Source organism: Spermophilus citellus, assembly GCF_964194105.1.
Source record: "Spermophilus citellus genome assembly, chromosome: 3".
In the NCBI taxonomy this organism is placed as follows: Eukaryota; Metazoa; Chordata; class Mammalia; order Rodentia; family Sciuridae; genus Spermophilus; species Spermophilus citellus.
The window spans coordinates 72,339,571-72,358,055 of NC_138184.1; the positions used below are offsets into that span (position 1 = coordinate 72,339,571).

General features: G+C 41.2%; 1 protein-coding gene across 4 annotated transcripts in view; it reads left to right on the top strand.

The window, feature by feature from the left end:
* HIRA (histone cell cycle regulator) overlaps positions 1 to 18,485 on the top strand; it is a 101,121-nt gene that overhangs the window by 33,598 nt on the left and 49,038 nt on the right. For all 4 annotated transcript variants that reach the window (XM_081287828.1, XM_081287829.1, XM_081287827.1 and 1 more), the window contains 7 exons: positions 1,652 to 1,747; positions 2,937 to 3,097; positions 8,337 to 8,504; positions 11,025 to 11,138; positions 15,036 to 15,106; positions 15,666 to 15,771; positions 17,766 to 17,981. In XM_081287828.1, coding sequence (XP_081143954.1) covers positions 1,652 to 1,747; positions 2,937 to 3,097; positions 8,337 to 8,504; positions 11,025 to 11,138; positions 15,036 to 15,106; positions 15,666 to 15,771; positions 17,766 to 17,981 — 932 coding nt within the window. The remainder of the gene's footprint in view (positions 1 to 1,651; positions 1,748 to 2,936; positions 3,098 to 8,336; positions 8,505 to 11,024; positions 11,139 to 15,035; positions 15,107 to 15,665; positions 15,772 to 17,765; positions 17,982 to 18,485) is intronic.

The window sequence follows — 18,485 nt, forward strand, 5'->3', positions numbered from 1 at the left end:
CGACTACATCTCGCTCTTATACTTGTGTACTACAGTGAAATATTGGTATTTATATGCTTGCATCTGCAGGACTCTTAAAGTCCTAGAGAAAATTCTTGTTCATTTTTGTAAACACTACATTTATATTTGTTACACCCAATGCACAGAAAGATTTTCCATTAGTCACAAGACGTGATCAAATTAGTTCAAAAAGACTTTTTATATAGTAGACAGACATGAAGAAGCCTCACTTTCATTAATAATCAAATTAAAACTAAAGTTTAAAAGGCACTTAATAAATTAGAAGGAAAAATCATAATCCTATTCTTAACAGGGAATTTTGAAGCAGACATTGTACATAGAAATATAAAGGCACAGAGGTCTTTGAAAAGCATTCTGCAGTATTATGAGAATCCAGACCTGAAGATTTCAGGTATCCTTTCCAGGATTCCCACTTTGGAATATCAATCTCAGAGAAATAATCTAGAGTATGGAGAGTGGCACATGTACATGGTAGCATGAAAAACTGGAACCAATTATTCTTCAGTGATAACTTAGGTCTGTTTATAGTAATGAGTGTTCTCAACGGTATAGGATGTAGAGTAAAATCAAAGAAGTTGTGAAGTCCTCTTAGGTGATTAGAATATGAAATGCAGCATATCAGTGCATGCATACACATTGTGATCCACAGAACACAATAGAATGTGAAAAAATTGCATTAAGCTGCTATTAAAGATTTTTTTAAGGTCTGATACAAATTTTGAATATTTAGCTTATACCTCTTTTTGAAAAAATTCTTGGGAAAGAACCAAATAACTATTGACTTCCTGAGGCACCAATGTTAGAAAAGGAAATAAGATCTCAAGCCTTCACATTTAGATAGCAAGATGGGTGTGGTTGTCATCACCATCATGCCTGACCTTTATTGATGCCATGATGTGTGCCAGGTGCTCTACTATGGCATTGTCATGTTTAATCCTCAAAATAATCCTATGAGAGTAGGTTTGTTGTTTGCTTAATCCACACGTTACAGGTGAAAAAACCGAGTCACAAAGAAATGAGCATTAATGTGATGCTTGATTTTTTCTGGGAGCTCCATAAGAAAGACATGCTCCTGGCACCAGAGGTGAGATCCAAGTCATGAGAATAGCAGGGCCTAAAGATAACTTCATTCAGATAGTCAGCAGCTCTTGATCTCACTATGTGCCAGGAAGTCTGCTAAGTGCTTTCCCTACCATGTCTTGTTTTGAACTCAGAATGCTCTCTGAGGAAGGTCCAGTTATAAGTAAAGATACAAATTAGTTGAGGAGGAGGCCCAAAGGCCACAGACCCAGGAAGTGTCAGGTTGTGGTTCTAATATATGATTGTGATACCACATGGCACCCAAGCTCTCAGCTATGCCTTGTTGCTTTGTCTGTAAAAGGAGTGGGCATTTTGGTCAATTAGGTGCTTTAAACTTTATAACCAATTAAACATCCTTAGTGGGGAATTTTTTCATGTTGGTTTTTTAAAAAATTTCTAGTTCTGATGGTCCTAGGTCATATGTCCTCAGACATGAAAATCCCAGGAACAATCAGCCCAGCCTGCAGAAAAGGCTGCTGCTCAGTGCCTACCTTTACCCAAGTGCATTCCAGGTAAGAGATCTCACCACAAGCCCCCTGTCTTCTTCTAGATGTAATGGATGTAGCATGGTCTCCCCATGATGCCTGGCTAGCCTCATGCAGCGTGGATAACACTGTCGTCATCTGGAATGCCGTGAAATTTCCAGGTCTGGGATTTTCCCTGCTGGTTGATGGCAGAAATGGGCTGCTCCCAGAAGTCCTGCCTGTTGGTGACTAGAGTGGGGTTGGGGAGTGGGCTCTGTCTCCTTAATCTCGGTGGCAGCAAGTGTATCATAGTAGCCTGGGATTTGTGTCTCTTCAGTAAACCAGGTCTTTTTTTCTTTATCAATTACGTTTGTTTAATATTTAAAAAGAAATTTATGCTAAAGAAAAAGAGTAACTGAGTGCTGGCATTAATGTTGAGGACCCTCAACTCCCACACATGCTTTGCCCCTCTTCTTCTAGGCTATGGCCTCAGCTTAATTGCTGTCTCCTTTGAAGCCCTTGAGCAGATGCTGGTTAACACAAAACTTATTGTGCAAAAAATGAACTTTTCCTATTCATGGTGCTTAAAGTCATAAGAGATGGCATAACCTGGCCTAGTGTTAAAGTTTATAATTAATAAAATATTTATATTCCCACTTGGTATCTGGAATATGTTTTCCTCATGGGCCAAAATCTATCATCCATGGACATGGATCCAAGTCATTTCAGTTTTCTTTAAAATTCACCACTGACATGTGTGGCGACATTAAGTCTGATCACAGAGGGGGTTTTAGAGACTGGTACAGCATTTGGATTACAGATCTGTAGGAGGTACTATTGTGCAATTCTTTGTCTTACTTAATGATTTACAAAAGAGTCACTTAGCCCAGGGCCCAAACCCCTAAATTGCTCAGCCTCTCTCTATTAGGGCTACTTATTAGGGCTGCTCACATCAGAAATACTCAAGTCATAGCCCAACTTGGCATAGACTTTTGTCCATGAATGGCAGCCCTGGCATATACTGCTGGCTGCAGATAAGATGTGGGAGCAGAATTGGCAGCTCTGGCCCAGGCCTAGCTCTCTTATTGCCTGTCATTCTGGGGACATGTGTGACCCCACTGAGAGTATTAGCTGTGGCTGAATGGAATCCATGGTATCTGCCTCCTTGATGCAGTAATCTCTTTATTTGCTTTGGTGGAGATCAACCTAGGTGGCTCTTCTGCTTGTGCCCAGGTGGGCTTAAGTCCCTTCTCTTGGATTTCTATTCCGTGACCCACTATGGCTCATGTATTTTATATAGAGAGTTACTGTTTTTCATTGAGGTAATGCCTGTATAAATTTCTTCTGTTTTTTTTTTTTTTTTCTTCACAGAAATTCTTGCTACTCTTAGAGGTCATTCTGGCTTGGTGAAAGGGTTAACATGGGACCCCGTTGGTAAATACATTGCCTCTCAAGCTGATGACCGCAGTCTGAAGGTGTGGAGGACCCTGGACTGGCAGTTAGAGACCAGTATCACCAAACCTTTTGATGAGGTAACTGAGGAGGCCCAGGGTTTGGCCCCAGTTCCTGTCTGACCAATGAGAGAGGAACCTGACCATGATCCAGACCATGTAGGTGAATGCACAGAGTATGGGGCCTTAGCAGGCCAGTCAGCTTTCTGTAGGGTAGGCCCTGAGAGTTGTATGATAAAAGTCTTTCCTTTATGGGAAGGCATTAAATGTCCAGCTTTGAATTAAAAATAATTTATAGATTTTAAAGCTGAAGAGAACCTTAGATCTATTCCTGCAGCACTGTATCACCCAACTCATGCCATTGTGGGAAGTTTACATTGAGCCACCCTACTGAGTGGCTTGTTGATATAAGGAGAACATGGAAGAGACTGTTTTGAATGGTTCCTGGCCGTGTTTGTGACTTGTGCTTGTTGACATCTGTTCTGTAGGCCAGTCAAATTTTTTTGTGTGCAGAGTTAGCAGTTTAGTTTGCAAAACAACTAGAGAACAGACTGCAGTGGCTTCTGTGGTATTTTACTCTCTCTTCCTTGAGTTCTGATTTCATATGGAATCAGCTCAAAATCACTATTATTCTTTAGGTATTTATGAAGTGGCTTCTGTATTTAAAGCAATACTGGGTGTGGGGAAATAAAAGTAGATTGAGATACAATCTCTCCCATGGACATTTACAGCTCTTCTGCATAGCACCTGTTTTTGTTTTTTTTGTGTGTGTGTGTGTGGTTTTTTTTTTTTTTTTTAGTTATATATGACAGTAGAATGTATTTTGACATATCATACATACATGGAGTATTACTTCCCATTTTTGTTATTTTTATATGATGTGGAGTTACACTGGTGGTATATTCATATATGAACATAGGAAAGTTATGTCTAATTAATTCTACTGTCTTTCCCATTCCCGTCCTCCTTCCCTTCCCCCGCACTCCTCCCTGTTCAATCCAGTGAACTGCCCCCACCTTGTGAGTCACTATCTATCAGAGAGAACATTTGTCCTTTGGTTTTTTTGGAGTGGCTTTTTTCACTTAGCATGATAGTCTTTGGTTCCATCCATTTACTGGCAAATGCCATAATTTCATTCTCCTTTATGTCTGAGTTATATTCCACTGTGTATATTTACCAAATTTTCTTTACCCATTCCTCTGTTGAAGGGCACCTAGGTTGGTTCATAGCTTAGCTATTGTGAATTGAACTGCTACAAACATTGATGTGGACATGTCACTCTAGTATGCTGATTTTTAAGTCCTTTGTATATATGCTGAGGAGGGGGGTAAGTGGGTCAAATGGTGGTTCCATTCCAAGTTTTCTGAAGAATCTCCATACTGCTTTCCACAGTAGTTGTGCCGATTTGCAGTCCCACCAGCAATGTATAGTGTACTTAGTGTACTTTTTTCAAACCCTGACATCCTCACCAACATTTATTGTTACTTATATTCTTGATAATTGCCATTCTAACTGGAGTGACATAAAATCTCAGCGTAGTTTTAATTTGCATTTCTCTTAATTGCTAGTGATGTTGAACATTTGCACAGCATCTGTTAACCCTAGCACATTATCTACAGAGTGTGCTCTAGAGAGCATGTCACAGAGAAAGTGCCCTGCTGATACCTGTGAGCACATGGCTTCACATGAAAACAGACATTTCTGTGTGTTAATTCCATTTCCTACAGCTTCTTAGTTCAGGTGATGTGGTTCTCACACCTTTAGTATCTCAGGGTTCTGCTGCCAGGCTCCTGGGGCAGCTGCAGGAGAGTCTTTTTTTTTTTTTTTTGGTACCAGAAATTGAACCCAGGGGTTCTTAACCATGTAGCCACAGCCACTAGCCCTTTTTATTTTTGAGACATGGATTTCACTAAGTTGCTTAGAACCTCACTAAGTTGCTGAGGCTGCCTTTGAATTCATGAACCTCCTACCTCAGCCTCCAGACCTGCTGGGATTACAGGCATACCACCACTGCATCCAGCTACAGGATAGTTTTGAGTACTAGGAGGAACTAGTAGTACTCTTCAACCTCTGCTGGGGGTCATCCTACACAGGATTCTGAGGCAGGTGATTTCATTGCACTTAGGCCCTGCTTTGTTTTACCCTTCTCTGTGCCATGAGGTCAAGATGTTAGCCCCTAAATCTTTAGGGGTAGCCCATGCTGACCTTGAGGTTGGCTTTGGACTCACATCTCACTTTGCAGGATGAATAAAGTGAAGGGGTATGTTGCCTTAACCATCATGCCAAGTCAGGAGAGCAGTACCTTTGCTTCTGTGCCTTTTACAGTTCAAGAGGACTTTACAGACCTGTTCTTTGCAGATATCCTCACCATTCCTTGGGTGAGGAGTCAGGCTCAATGAAGCAGGTGGTATCTCATGGTCATCTGTTCCACTCTAGACTCCTCCTGAACTCCCAGATATCAGCAAGGGAACTTTCTCTGTGGCAGCATTTCTTTTCTTTCTTGCCCACCCCCCACGTTTTTTATTGTTGCATTATAGTTGTACATTTTGATGGAATTTGTTGTTACATATTTGTGCATGCACGCAGTATAGCAATATAATTTGGCCAGTATCACTCCCCAGCACTTCCCCTCTCCCACCACTTGATCGCTTTCCACTACTGATCTCCCTTTGATTTTTAGATTCATCCCCACCTTGTTTTCCTTTTTCCTTACTGGCTTCCACATATGAAAGAAAACATACGACCTTTGACTTTCTGAGTTTGACTTATTTCACTTAACGTGATGATCTCCAGTTCCATCCTTTTTCCTGAAAATGACACAATTTCATTTTCTTTATGGCTGAATAAAACTCCGTTATGTATATATACCATATTTTCTTTTTCATCCATTGAGGGACACCTAGACTGGTTCCATAGTTTGGCTATTGTGAATGTGCTGCTATAAACATGGGTATGCATATATTACTATAGTATGATGACTTCAGTTCCTTAGGATAAATACTGAAGTGTGGTATAACTGCATCATATGGTGGTTCCATGCCTGGCCTTTTGAGAAACCTTCATACTGATGTACATAACAGTTGTACTAATTTACAGTCCCACCAACAGTGCAAAAAGTGTTTTATTGTTTATATTCTTGATGACTGCCATTCTAACTGGTGTGAGATGAAATCTCAGTTTAGTTTTTATTTGCATTTCCCTAAATGCTAAAAATATGGCCATTTTTTTCATATATGGCCATTTTCATATATATGGCCATTATATTTCTTTTTTCTTTTTTTTTTTTTTTTTTTTTTGTTACCTGGGATTGAACTCAGGTGCACTCAATCACTGAGCCACATCCCCAGCCCTATTTTGCATTTTATTTAGAGACAGGGTCTCACTTAAGTTACTAAGCACCTTGCCATTGCTGAGGCTGGCTTTGAACTCTTGATCCTCCTGACTCAGCCTCCTGAGCTGCTGGGATTATAGGCATGTGCCACTGTACCTGGCTATATTTCTTCTTTGGAGAAGTATCTATTTAATTCATTGTCCATTTATTAATTGGTTTATTTGGGGTTTTTGAGTTTTTGTATATTCTAGATATTAATCTTCTGTTAAGAGAGTAACTAGCAAAGATTTTCTTCCACTTTTCTTTCTTCATAGTCCTAATTGTTTCCTTTACCGTGCAGAAGCTTTTTAATTGGATGTCATCTCATTTATTCACTCTTGGCATTATTTCCTGAGCTTTAGGGGTTCTGTTGAAAAAAGTTGTTGCCTGTGCCTGTATGTTAGAGTACTGACCCTATACTTTCTTCTAGGAGTTACATAGTTTTTGGTCTAATTACAAGATCTTTGTTCATTTTTAATAGAATTTTTTGCAGGATGAGAGATAAGGATCTAGTTTCATTCTCCTACATATGGATAACCTATTATCTCAGTACTATTTGTTAAAAAGGCTCTCCAGAGTATGTTTTTGGCACCTTTGTCAAGGTTCATATGTCTGTAGATGTTTGGGTTTGTCTCTGTGTTTTCTGTTCCGTACCATTGGTCTATGTCTGTTTTATGCCAGTACCATGTAGTTTTTGTTACTATAACTCTGTAATATAGTTTGAAGTCAGTTATTGTGATGTCTCCAGCATTGCTTTCTTGGCTTAGAATTGCTTTGGCTATTCTGTGTCTTTTATGCTTCCAGATGAATTTCCTGACTCTTTTTTCTAGTTCTGTGAAGAGTGTCATTGGTTTTTTAAGGGGATTGCATTGAATCAGTATATTGCTTTGGTGGCATGGCCATTTTAACAAAATTGATTCTGTCCATCCATGAACATGGGAGGTCTTTTTGTGTCCATCTTTTATGTCTTCTTCAATTTCTTTTTCAATGTTCTATAGTTTTCATTGTAGAGGTTTTTCATCTTCTTGGTTAGATTTATTCCTAGGTTTTGTTTTGGGGTGTTTGTTGTGTTGTATTGTGTTTTGTTTTGAGACTATGGTAAATGGGATTGTTTTCCTGATTTCTTTCTCAGCAGATTCATTGTTGGTGTATATGAAAGCTATTGATTTTGGTATGTTGATTTTGTTGGCTATTACTTCGCCAGATTTGTTTATTAGCTCTAACAATCTTTTCATGGAGTTTTTTGGATCTTACAGATACAGGATCATATCTCTGCAAGCAGTGATAATTTAACTTCTTCCTTTCCTATTTTTATCCCTTTATTTCTTTTCCTGCCTAACTGATCTGGCTAAAATTTGAAGCACTGTCTTAAATTGGAGTGGTGAAAGTGGACATCTTTCTCTGTTCCAGATTTTAAAGGAAACACTTTCAGTTTTTCCCCATTTACTATGAGATTAGCTTTGGGTTTTTCATATATATTCTTTTTGATCTTGAGGTAGGTTCCTTCTATTCCCTAGTTTCTTCAGTGTTTTTATCATGAATGGGTGCTGAATTTTGTTGAAGGCCTTCTGTGGCAGCATTTCTTGAGGATACTTCATAGACCCTGTGTGCTGGGATTAACAGTGCTGTGCAGAAGCAGTAGGTGAATGTGGAGTTGGGCATTTCAAAGGACTGACCTTCCTGCTGATTCTCACCAGCATATACCCACTGTGCTGTTGTTCTGTGTTCAGTCCTATGGGAGTGTAGAAGATATCACAGTTCCCATGCTCATGTGACAGAGATCCCTTTTTGTTGTGTCATCTGGTTGACAACTCTCAGAGTAGTCAAAAGTTTGGGGTTCATGCCCTATCATCATATCTTAGTAAATCACAGTTTGACTTTGTCTTTGAGGCCCAAGTTTTGGTCACAAAGTTGACTTTAAGCTCCTTTCAACAAAGTTATTTCTTTCAGTGTGGAGGAACGACCCATGTACTGCGGCTCAGCTGGTCACCTGATGGGCATTACCTTGTGTCTGCCCATGCAATGAACAATTCTGGCCCCACTGCCCAGATCATCGAGCGGGAGGGCTGGAAGACCAACATGGACTTTGTGGGACACCGGAAAGCTGTAACTGTTGTGGTGAGTGTGCCTGGCCTTATGAAGTCCTGGCAGCTGTCAGTACCTTCTTGAGTGTCCTACTACAGTGGTTTACATGTGTCCTCAGAGCCTGAGGGGTAGAAAGCTGTTCAGGGAAGCTCCTAAAGACTGGGCCACACAAGGGACTGAGGTGATGGGACTCAGAGTCAGCATATGTTGGTATTTACTTCATTTTAAATTCTTTACACTTAAATATTTTAAAACAACTTTTACAAAATATAATACTTATGATTTTTTTGTTGGTTGTTTGTGCAAATTGTAATATAGCAAATATCACCAGATCAGTCTTTGGTTAGAACAATGTAATTCCACACCAACGTTTTCCATATTCAGGTCTGCTCTCAGGTGCTCCAGCATGGTGCCCCCTTGTGTAACTCCATTGAACATAGAGTGATTCTGGGTACCCCCAAAACAGTGCTCTTATCTCCATTTCCTTCAGCAGTAGTTATAGGTGCAAGCTTATGCTGGTGGTCACTGGTTTGCACATCTGGTCTTGATGTGGAGGGTGAAGGTCTCCAGATAACTACTGCTAATCTTTCAGGCATGAGAGACCATTAATCCCTATGGATCACTTTAATTGAAGAGTGTCTTAAGATTAACCAAGGCCAGCTGTTAAGTAGCTGCAAATAACCTTTGAGAATTTGCAATCAAACAAGATAAATAGATTGATGGGTTTGGGCTGATGACAGAGTAAGATCATTTGGGACCGTGATCAAAATGGGCTCATCATTACTTGTTTAAATTAAAAGTAGATATCATATATTGTACTTCAAAAAATAAATTTTATAGTAGTTAAATATTGCTTCCTCAAAATTTTTATCTTGTAGTCTATGTTGGATTTTATTTGAAACTAAGGGCCTTGTTCCTAAAATGTGCTTGTGAGTCTCATGGTCACTTTAAGAGCAGCTCTGTGAGAAAATAATATATGCCTCATAGGAAGCTCACAGAGCTTCACAAAGCTTTATAAAGCCCACTCATTAGTAGCAGAAACTCAATGAGTAGCTTTACAGCCTACCCAGTAGTAGTGGAAACTCAAGTCCAGGATTCTGTTTTTTCCAATTTCTGTGTAACCCTGGTCATTCCTGCCTGTCCCCTGGAGTGAAAACCCCTCTAGGTTATCTGACCCTGCTCTTAGAAGCCCTCACTTGGAATTCCAGGAACTCCTGCCCACCTCTTAATCCAGAACAGTCTTAGGGTGCTTGCAGCCTTTCCAAAAGGCAACCAGCTTACCCTGAGAGGTTTTTTGTTTTTGTTTTTTGTTTGTTTGTTTTTACTTATTTATTTGGGTTTTTTTTTTGGGGGGGGGTTCAGTTCTTGGGAAGCTCAGTGAGGTGAGAAAACATGCAGTTAGTACTATAGTTAGCATAGTATGTTCAGTTCTCAGCACTGCATATAAATAAATAACCACTTGAATCAAATGTATGAAATATGATATGTCAAGAACTATGTAATGTTTGAAGAACTAAAAATAAATAAATAAATAAAGGTCCACAGTTTTGCCTTTCCCAGAGTGTCATATTGTTGTTTTATACAGCATGTAGCTTTTTCAGATTGGCTTTTTTGGGGGATGGAGGGATATCAGGGATTGAACTTGGGCACTAAAACACTGAGCCACATCCCCAGCCCTATTTTGATGATTTTTATTCAGAGTCAGGGTCTCATTGAGTTGCTTAGTGCCTCACTTTTGCTGAGGCTGACTTTGAACTCAAGATCCTCCTGTCTCAGACTCCCAAACTGGGAGGATTACAGGCATGTGCCACTGTGCCTGACCCCTGGGAGATCTTATGAGCCTCTTTGGCTGAACACCTTTCTTTTTTAAAAAAATATTTATTTTTATTTATTTTTTTAGTTGTACTTGGAATCAATATCTGTGTTTATTTATTTTTATGTGGTGCTGAGGATCAAACTCAGGGCCTTGCACGTGCTAGGCGAGAGCTCTACCGCTGAGCTACAACCCCAGCCCTGGCTGAACACATTTCTGCTAGATAAGTATGACTGTGGACAACAAAGATATTGAGATGAAAGGGAATTACATGGATCAGTTCTCTCCTGCCAGTCCCTTTGGCCTCCCATAGGAGATGGAGAGTAAGCAAGTCCTGGTCCCTGAAGCCCCTTGCAGGCTTAGCTTCTCCCCCAGGTCCTAGGAAACTGACAAGCCAGGAGGAATTGATAGGACCAGTTCTAGTAGCTCCCATCTCTTTGACTTGGCTTCTGACTCCAAAAATCGAGCATTTAGGAATACTAACTTCAAGCCTCATTCCACCATTTACTCATTTAGTTACTCTGCATGTTTTCTGACATCACTAAGTCTCTAGTGCACCATCAGCAAAATACCTCCTAGGTAGTTATAAAAATTATCTAATGCATGCTCAGTACCGGGCCTAGAGGCTCTGTGAGGAACTCCTATCAGTGGCTTGGGATTTCAGTGTGTTTCTCATGCTTAGGCATGAGGTATATACTTGATGCTTGATTACCATTTTAACATGTGTTACTTGGTTTTAGAAATTCAACCCAAAAATCTTCAAAAAGAAGCAGAAGAATGGGAGTTCTGCAAAGCCCAGCTGCCCTTACTGCTGCTGTGCTGTTGGCAGCAAGGATCGCTCACTCTCTGTCTGGGTGAGCCACCACACTGAGCTTTTGCTGTAGGGTGGGAGGTGTGGACTGGGAAAGTGGCAAGCTTGGAAGCCTTGAAGGGAGACTGCTATTGATGATGTTCAGTATGTACTTCACTGTGTACCTGGGATCAGCCCCTCCTCCTAGAAACCTGCAGGCTTTCCTACTGCATAGAAGGAAGTACTGACACAGCTAGAAAAGGCTGCTGAATCCCCAGCTAGAGCAGATCTTGTGTCTAGACTGGGGGGCAGCACCCAGAGCAGTTAGTACTATAGTTGGCGTAGTGTATTTGCTTGCTTTGTATTGACATATAGTATATGTGAAGCATATTCAGTTTTGTAGATACAGTTTAGTGAACTGTTGTGCATGTTTACACCAGTATCACTACCACCTTGGTGCGGGTAGAGGGAGGGTGGGATCTTGACCAATTAAAAAGCCATCCTCCCTCCACTCCCACCAAGATAATCATCCTTAGCAGCCTCTTTTCATTTCGATGAGTTTTACCTGCTCTTGAACATCATATAAATACAGTTGTGCAGTGTTTACTTTTTTGTGTCTTGTGTTTCTTTCCCTTGGCATGTTTTTGAGATTCATGTGTGTTGTGTATGTCTGACAATAGTTTATTCCTGTTATTGCTTATGTAATCTTCCACTGTATAAATATATCACAATTTGTTTAATGCATTTTCCTTTTGATGGATATTAAGATTGTCCCAGTTGTGAGATGTTATGACCAAAAGCTGAAAAGAATATTCTTGAATAAGTCTTTTTGAATACATACTTAGGAGGAAAATGACTAAAATTTAACAAAAAGAGCAGGGCTGCTGTTGTAGCTCAGTAAAATCCTGTGTTCAATTCCCAGGACCCAAAACAAAAGAGAGAGTACCAAGTATTGGCAAGGATATGGTTAGCTGGAAGTAATACATTACTGGTGAGGAAAGTGTTTGGCAGTTTCTGTTAAAGCTAAGCATATGACTCCTTACTAGACAGCAACCCCAAAGAGGAGGTGCTGTGCCCCTTCTGCTCCTAACTTACTGCCCTACACCAAGCAGATTCTCAGCAAATATTCAGTGACGGGTTGAGACATGAGAATTGAAGAATAAAACTGTGATAGTTTTCAAGTTAGAGCTCTGAAAGGCTATTAAGTTCCTTAGCTCAAAGGCTGATGATTTTGGGGGTGTCAGGGAGTGTACCGGGCATTGAACGCAAGTAGCACTCGACCGCTGAGCCACATCCCAGCCCTATTTTGTTTTTTATTTAGAGATAGGGTCTCACTGAGTTGTTTAGTGCCTTGCTTTTGCTGAAGCTGGCTTTGAACTCACGATCCTCCTGCCTCTGCCTCCTGAGCCACTGGGATTGTAGCTATGTGCCACTGTGCTGAGCTAAGACTGATGTTTTATGACATGAGACATTTTCACTTGCAGTGCAGAAGACATGGCCGTGTCACTGAGCCCTGAGGTCCCTCCTTGAACCCTCTTGGGTTTAAAATCTAATAAAGCCAGGTGGGCTGGAGTTGTGGCTTAGCAGTAAAAGTGCTCGCCTAGCAGGTACAAGGCCCTGGGTTTGACCCTCAGTACCACATATAAATAAATAAAATAAAGGTATTATGTCTAACTATAACTAAAAAGTAAATATTTTTTAAAAATCTGATAAAGCCAGATGTACATACAATAATTTTTTTAAACTTCTCCATAAGCAGAATGGAATTGAAGTTATGAGTTTGAAGGTTATCTTCTGGCTAGATTTATTATTAAAAAACCTATTGAACCTAGGGGTGCTTTGCTACTAAACTATATCCCTAGTGCTTTTTAGTTTTTATTTTGCGGCACTAAATTGCTGAGGCTAACCTCAAACTTGATTGTCCTGCTGCCTGAGTCACTGGGATGATACCTGTGCCACCATACCTGACTTTATTTTTCCTCAGAGACCTTGTATTCTGTATTCATTTAACACCCACCCTGGAACCTGAACCCTAATGTCATAGGGACCAGTTCAAGATGTGTTTTTCCTGGTTTATGCCATCCCATGGACCATTCATGGTACTGCTCCTGTTTCTTAGAATGCCAAGATCAGGTGGTCACACAGGCTCCAGGTTTCTAGGGTACTTAGGTACATTTATGGAAAGAGAGGCAAAGCTATTATTTTTGTGGAATTAGAATTAGGGTGAGGACAAGATTCTTAAGTAGATATTAGGTAGCTCATACTGGAGCTTCCTCCCCGAACTTATGTGAGCACATCTCCTCCTTCACCACATTACCAATCTTAGGCTCTAAGTGTAAAGCTTAGCATCACAGCCTCCTGGAAACTCCAGGACAGAGCCCATTATCTGTAAAGAAGTGTGTTCCCATTCAACCCACAATCTTGCAGTGTTGGAAGCCATGTATGAATTATGGGTTTGTTTGAGCCATCATAAGACAGGGGATTGTGTTTTTGAGAACTCCTGTTGTGAATCCACGGGTTGCAGATTGCCGAGATTAAAGCTGACACCCTACCTTAGGTCACAGCCCTAGGTTCAAAGGCAGCCCCTGGAGGTAACCTTCCTAGCCCCAAACAACTTGTTTTTCCCATCTTCATCCTGTTTTCCTCAAGAAGCCTACCTCATCGAAACCTTTTAATGTATTTCCCCTTAAATAAAGAATTTGCGTCTTTTTCCTTTTTCAGTTCTGGTTCCCATCAGGGCTGGAAGACCCACCAGGCCCCAGCATTTAAAACTATTTTCTGCCTCTTGTTTTTCATGCCTTATCGATTATTTTCAGGCTTTTTATTTTCCCAGCCAGTTCACACCCCCAAGCAGGAATTAACTCTTGGGGTGCTGGTAACCCTGACACTGTAGCTTAGGACACGACAACAGGGTAGCCATACACTTGTATGTAAGAGATGGAGTTCACCATGGTTGTAGAACAGTCAACAAAAGAGGACTAGATAGTGAACATGAACATGCTGATTATTATGTAGTCATCCAAACAATATTTTTACAGGATATTCAATGACATACTCACTGTGCATTAAGTAAAAAAGCAGACACACTAGTGCCTTATTTCGAAGAGAAAAATAAATACTTGCAAAAGTTAAACCATAACAAAATAGTTCATCAAAGTAATCCCAGTGACTCAGGAAGCTAAGGCAGGAGAATTGAAAGTTCAAGGCCAGTCTCAACAACTTCGTAAGACCGTAAGCAACTTAGCAAGACTGTTTCAAAAATTAAGAAGGACTGAGGGGATGGGGATGTGGCTCAAGCGGTAGCGCGCTCGCCTGGTATGCATGTGGCCCAGGTTCGATCCTCAGCACCACATACCAACAAAGATGTTGTGTCCGCCGAGAACTAAAAAAATAAATATTAAAAAAAAAAAGAAGGACTGAGGATGTAACTTAGTGATAAAGCACACTTGGGTTCCATCCTCAGTATAAAAAACAATTTTTACAATAATTAACTTTGGGTCTAGATTAAAGGCAATTTGTACAGTTTTGTGTATTTACCAGGTATCTGTACATATTACAGAGTAAGCCTGTATGACTTTAGATAACTGATTATACCATGCCTTGGGTAATGTGTACAAGAGCTTTATGGGCCCAGAGAAAATGAGCTGGGCTCTTTTTGAGCCTCATCCCCTGCTTGGTAGAACCTCTAAGCTCCTCCCTGGAATGATTCCCTTCCACTCTGCCCTGTATATATAAAGCCATCTGCCTTGCCAGAGTACGGCAAGCCTTGAGATGGGACCACTATAGTGTGCATATTTCTGGAAGACTTTTGTTTCCCACAGTAGCTGTCTGGATGGAGTTGAATAATACTATGTATGTCAGCAGAAATTCTGACCAAGACTTCTGGGCTGGTAGTATTAACTGAGCTGAGTACACAAAAAGGGTTTCTTAATTCCATTAACCTTTGCTCCTTATTTTGCAGCTCACGTGTCTGAAACGGCCTCTGGTTGTCATCCATGAGCTGTTTGACAAATCCATCATGGATATTTCCTGGTAAGGTGGATTCTTAAGGTATATAAACTATGAAAAGATCCGAGATCTCCTGGATATGACTAAGGCCAGGCAACCAAAGCATCCTAAGGCCAGGCAACCAAAGCATCTCCTAAGGCAGCACAGACCCCAAGGTTCTGCTCATACATGATTCAGGAAATAGTAGTAGTTCTATGCCTGATATTGTGGGAATATCCTGCCCAAGGTAGGATATGCCAAAGAAAAATGCCTTCTCAGAAAAACTGTTATCCACATAGTTTTATAGTAGACATACTTCCTTAAGATATTATATAAATGGTTTAAAAAATAAGTTGAAAATTTTTACAAAATTCATGGTAAGAGATGCATTTTACATGTGCCTAAAACTAAAGGGTACCAGGGACCCTCTGGAATGTGATTATTGCTTCACTTTCTCTATCCCATCTTCAAGCCTCAGAAGGGAACCGTGGGTTTCCAGCAACTACCTAGATTACTATTCAGCCATCCTCACAGGCTGGCTATTGTGGCATTTCTGTCTGCCTCAGGCACTTGTCCACAGGCTGTTGACAGCTATCTGTTTCAGGACTCTGAATGGGCTGGGCATCCTGGTGTGCTCCATGGATGGCTCTGTGGCATTCCTCGACTTCTCCCAGGATGAGCTTGGAGACCCCCTCAGTGAGGAGGAAAAGGTAGGTCCTTGTACTTTTACATGTTCCGTGACCACAGAAATAGCCACAATAACTCTGGGAGACCAATTTGATTGGACCTTCTTCTGAATTGGTATTTCTTTAAGTATTAGAGGGTCTTTGCCTTTTATAAATTGTAATTCTTATCTTCTTCAAAAAATAAATTAATAATTCTCTATTCATGTCAGAAACAAGTCCTGGAATTAAGAATAAAACTTTGAGACCATTTTTTAATGCCATTAACAAGCTACCAGTGGGAGATTTTCACCCTGGGAGAGAGCTGGAGTGACTCCCAAGGGGTCCCTGTATGTCACTTTTCCCATCTCATTGTCTTATACTGACTTAACAGCAATTATAATAGTAATATTGGACATTTCTTAACGTTTACTGAATGTCAGACTTTGGGTCATGTATTTTGCATGTATTATTTAAACTATTCAAAATCCTTGAAGGCAACCCTTATCTGTTACATCAATGAGGAAACTAAGCCTTAGAAAATAGCATGGCCCTTTGCCGTGACCACATGTGACCCTTAAGTACAAGAACTAAAGCATGAACTAGACTTGTTGCCTTTGGGCCAAGTTTCTTCTTTTGTGCTCTGCCTGAAACATGGCATCTGTGTGTCCTTCTGCCAGAGCTTTGAAAAAGACTCTGCTTTACCCACCAATAGACTTAGGAATCTTTGGTTTCTATCAGTAGACATTTGCCAACATTTACTCAGATGTAGGGCTTCTGAAAACCCAGAGTAGGTCAGCAGCTTTCTCTGTAGTGATCCTATTGCTGGAGGAAGCTCCCTCTTAACTGGCTGTGTGACACCTGCTAAGAGTAAACCCTTTGGGGCAGAGATATGGCTTGTGAACAGTACCTGGCAATCATTTTTCAATGAAGAAATGAGTGTCTCAGTGGCCAGGGATCCTCATTCCACCTTGTCTCTGTTATCAGGTACCCAGGGATCACTGTATACTTCCTTGGAGAATCACTATGAAAGCCTATGTAATAACTCTGTCTGGCTAGGGTTATCATCAACAGTGACCTTGTGTTACTACACGAGGAAAATTTTGACCAAACTGAATTCTGGCTGAGATTCCAGGGGCTGTTTAGGAGCCAAGATGTCAAAGGAGGAAGCTTCTTGGCTATACCTAAGCCTGGCAGGATTAAGTTCCAAAGCCCCTCTCCTGGAAAGTTGTCTCCTCCTTCCCAGCATCCTCTGCTGTGAAGCATGCCTATTAACTGTTCTTGCCCTGTTCTTGGCAAGATAGGGCTGGTCATTTGCACATCTTTGTGTTAATCTGTTCCTCATTACACTTTCATGAGTACCAGTTACTACAATATGCTGGGGACACTCTCTGTTCTCTTGGGGTTGCTATTTAGCTTGTTATGGCACAGAGCTAATGGGGCCTAGGAGGATGGGAAAGGATCCTGCTCAGAAGGATCCGGGCATCTTAAGGGAGAGACCAAGGGAGAGCAGAGAAGAAGGGAGAGACCATGGAAGAGCAGAGAAGGATCTCCCTAGGTCTGATGTGCCAATCTTCCTTGCTCTTAGAGACACTGTTTGTCCCATGGAAACTATCCCACCATGGTGGCTGCCATCTGATAAGAGCAGTGAAAGTAGACTCTTGCTTTCAGTATCTGGTACCCTGAGAATATTTAGGTGCTTTGAGTTACTTAAGAACCTTGAGTTAGCAATTTGGTTATCTGCACCAATTGAGGTGGTATTTATTGCTATTTGTTTTGTACCAGGAATTTTCTTGTCAGTATTCACCATCATCCCCAGCAATAGATACATAGTAGTCTGTAAACATCTAGTGACGATCTGAGACTTCCATCAGAGCTGTCTAATGAGGGACAGGCAGAATTGGGTGGGAGGTGATGGAGAGCTAGCCTCCCAGCCTTTTTGCTTTCAGAGCCAGGAAAACCTGTGCCTCAGTGCACTCATGATGGGCAGCATTGACCATAGTGATATACCAGTGTATAGAACCTTTCCCTGCTTTCCACAGAGCCGCATTCACCAGTCCACCTATGGCAAGAGCCTGGCCATCATGACTGAGGCCCAGCTCTCCACAGCTGTCATCGAGAACCCAGAGATGCTCAAGTACCAACGGAGGCAGCAACAGCAGCAGTTAGACCAGAAGAGTGCCACAACCAGAGAGATGGGCTCAGCATCCTCAGTCGCGGGTGTTGTCAACGGGGAGAGTCTGGAAGATATTAGGAAGGTGAGGGCTTAACCCAGGATTATATACCCAGGGGACAAGGAAAAGGGAACAGGCAGGTACAGCTTGGACAGGGCACAAAGATGTGACCATAGTCATGAATGAGGTGAAGAAGGTACTGAGCCTGGTGCAGGATCCATAGTTAACCTGCATGGGTCCGGTTGGTCCTAGTACCTGAACCTGCATAAGACAATAATGGGGCTTAAAGCACCTTTTTCCAAAGTTGCCTTGTACCAGGAAGCCCTACAGTTCATCTCTTACCAAACCTTCACCTGGTCATATTTCTAGGAATTTCTACATACTGAGAACAGTGTGCTTTAGGCTCTGCCCTTAGGAAACTTGTGGTTTCCCCCTCTTAATTTGGAAATACCCACATTTCACTGGTAGGAACAGGGGATTAGAAATGGGATAAGAGCAGAGTAGGAAATGTTGAGCTTACCCTAGAATTTAAACCATCTCCAGGAGCTTTTGTGGGTTGAAAGACCTCCCCTAGGTAATTCAGACAGA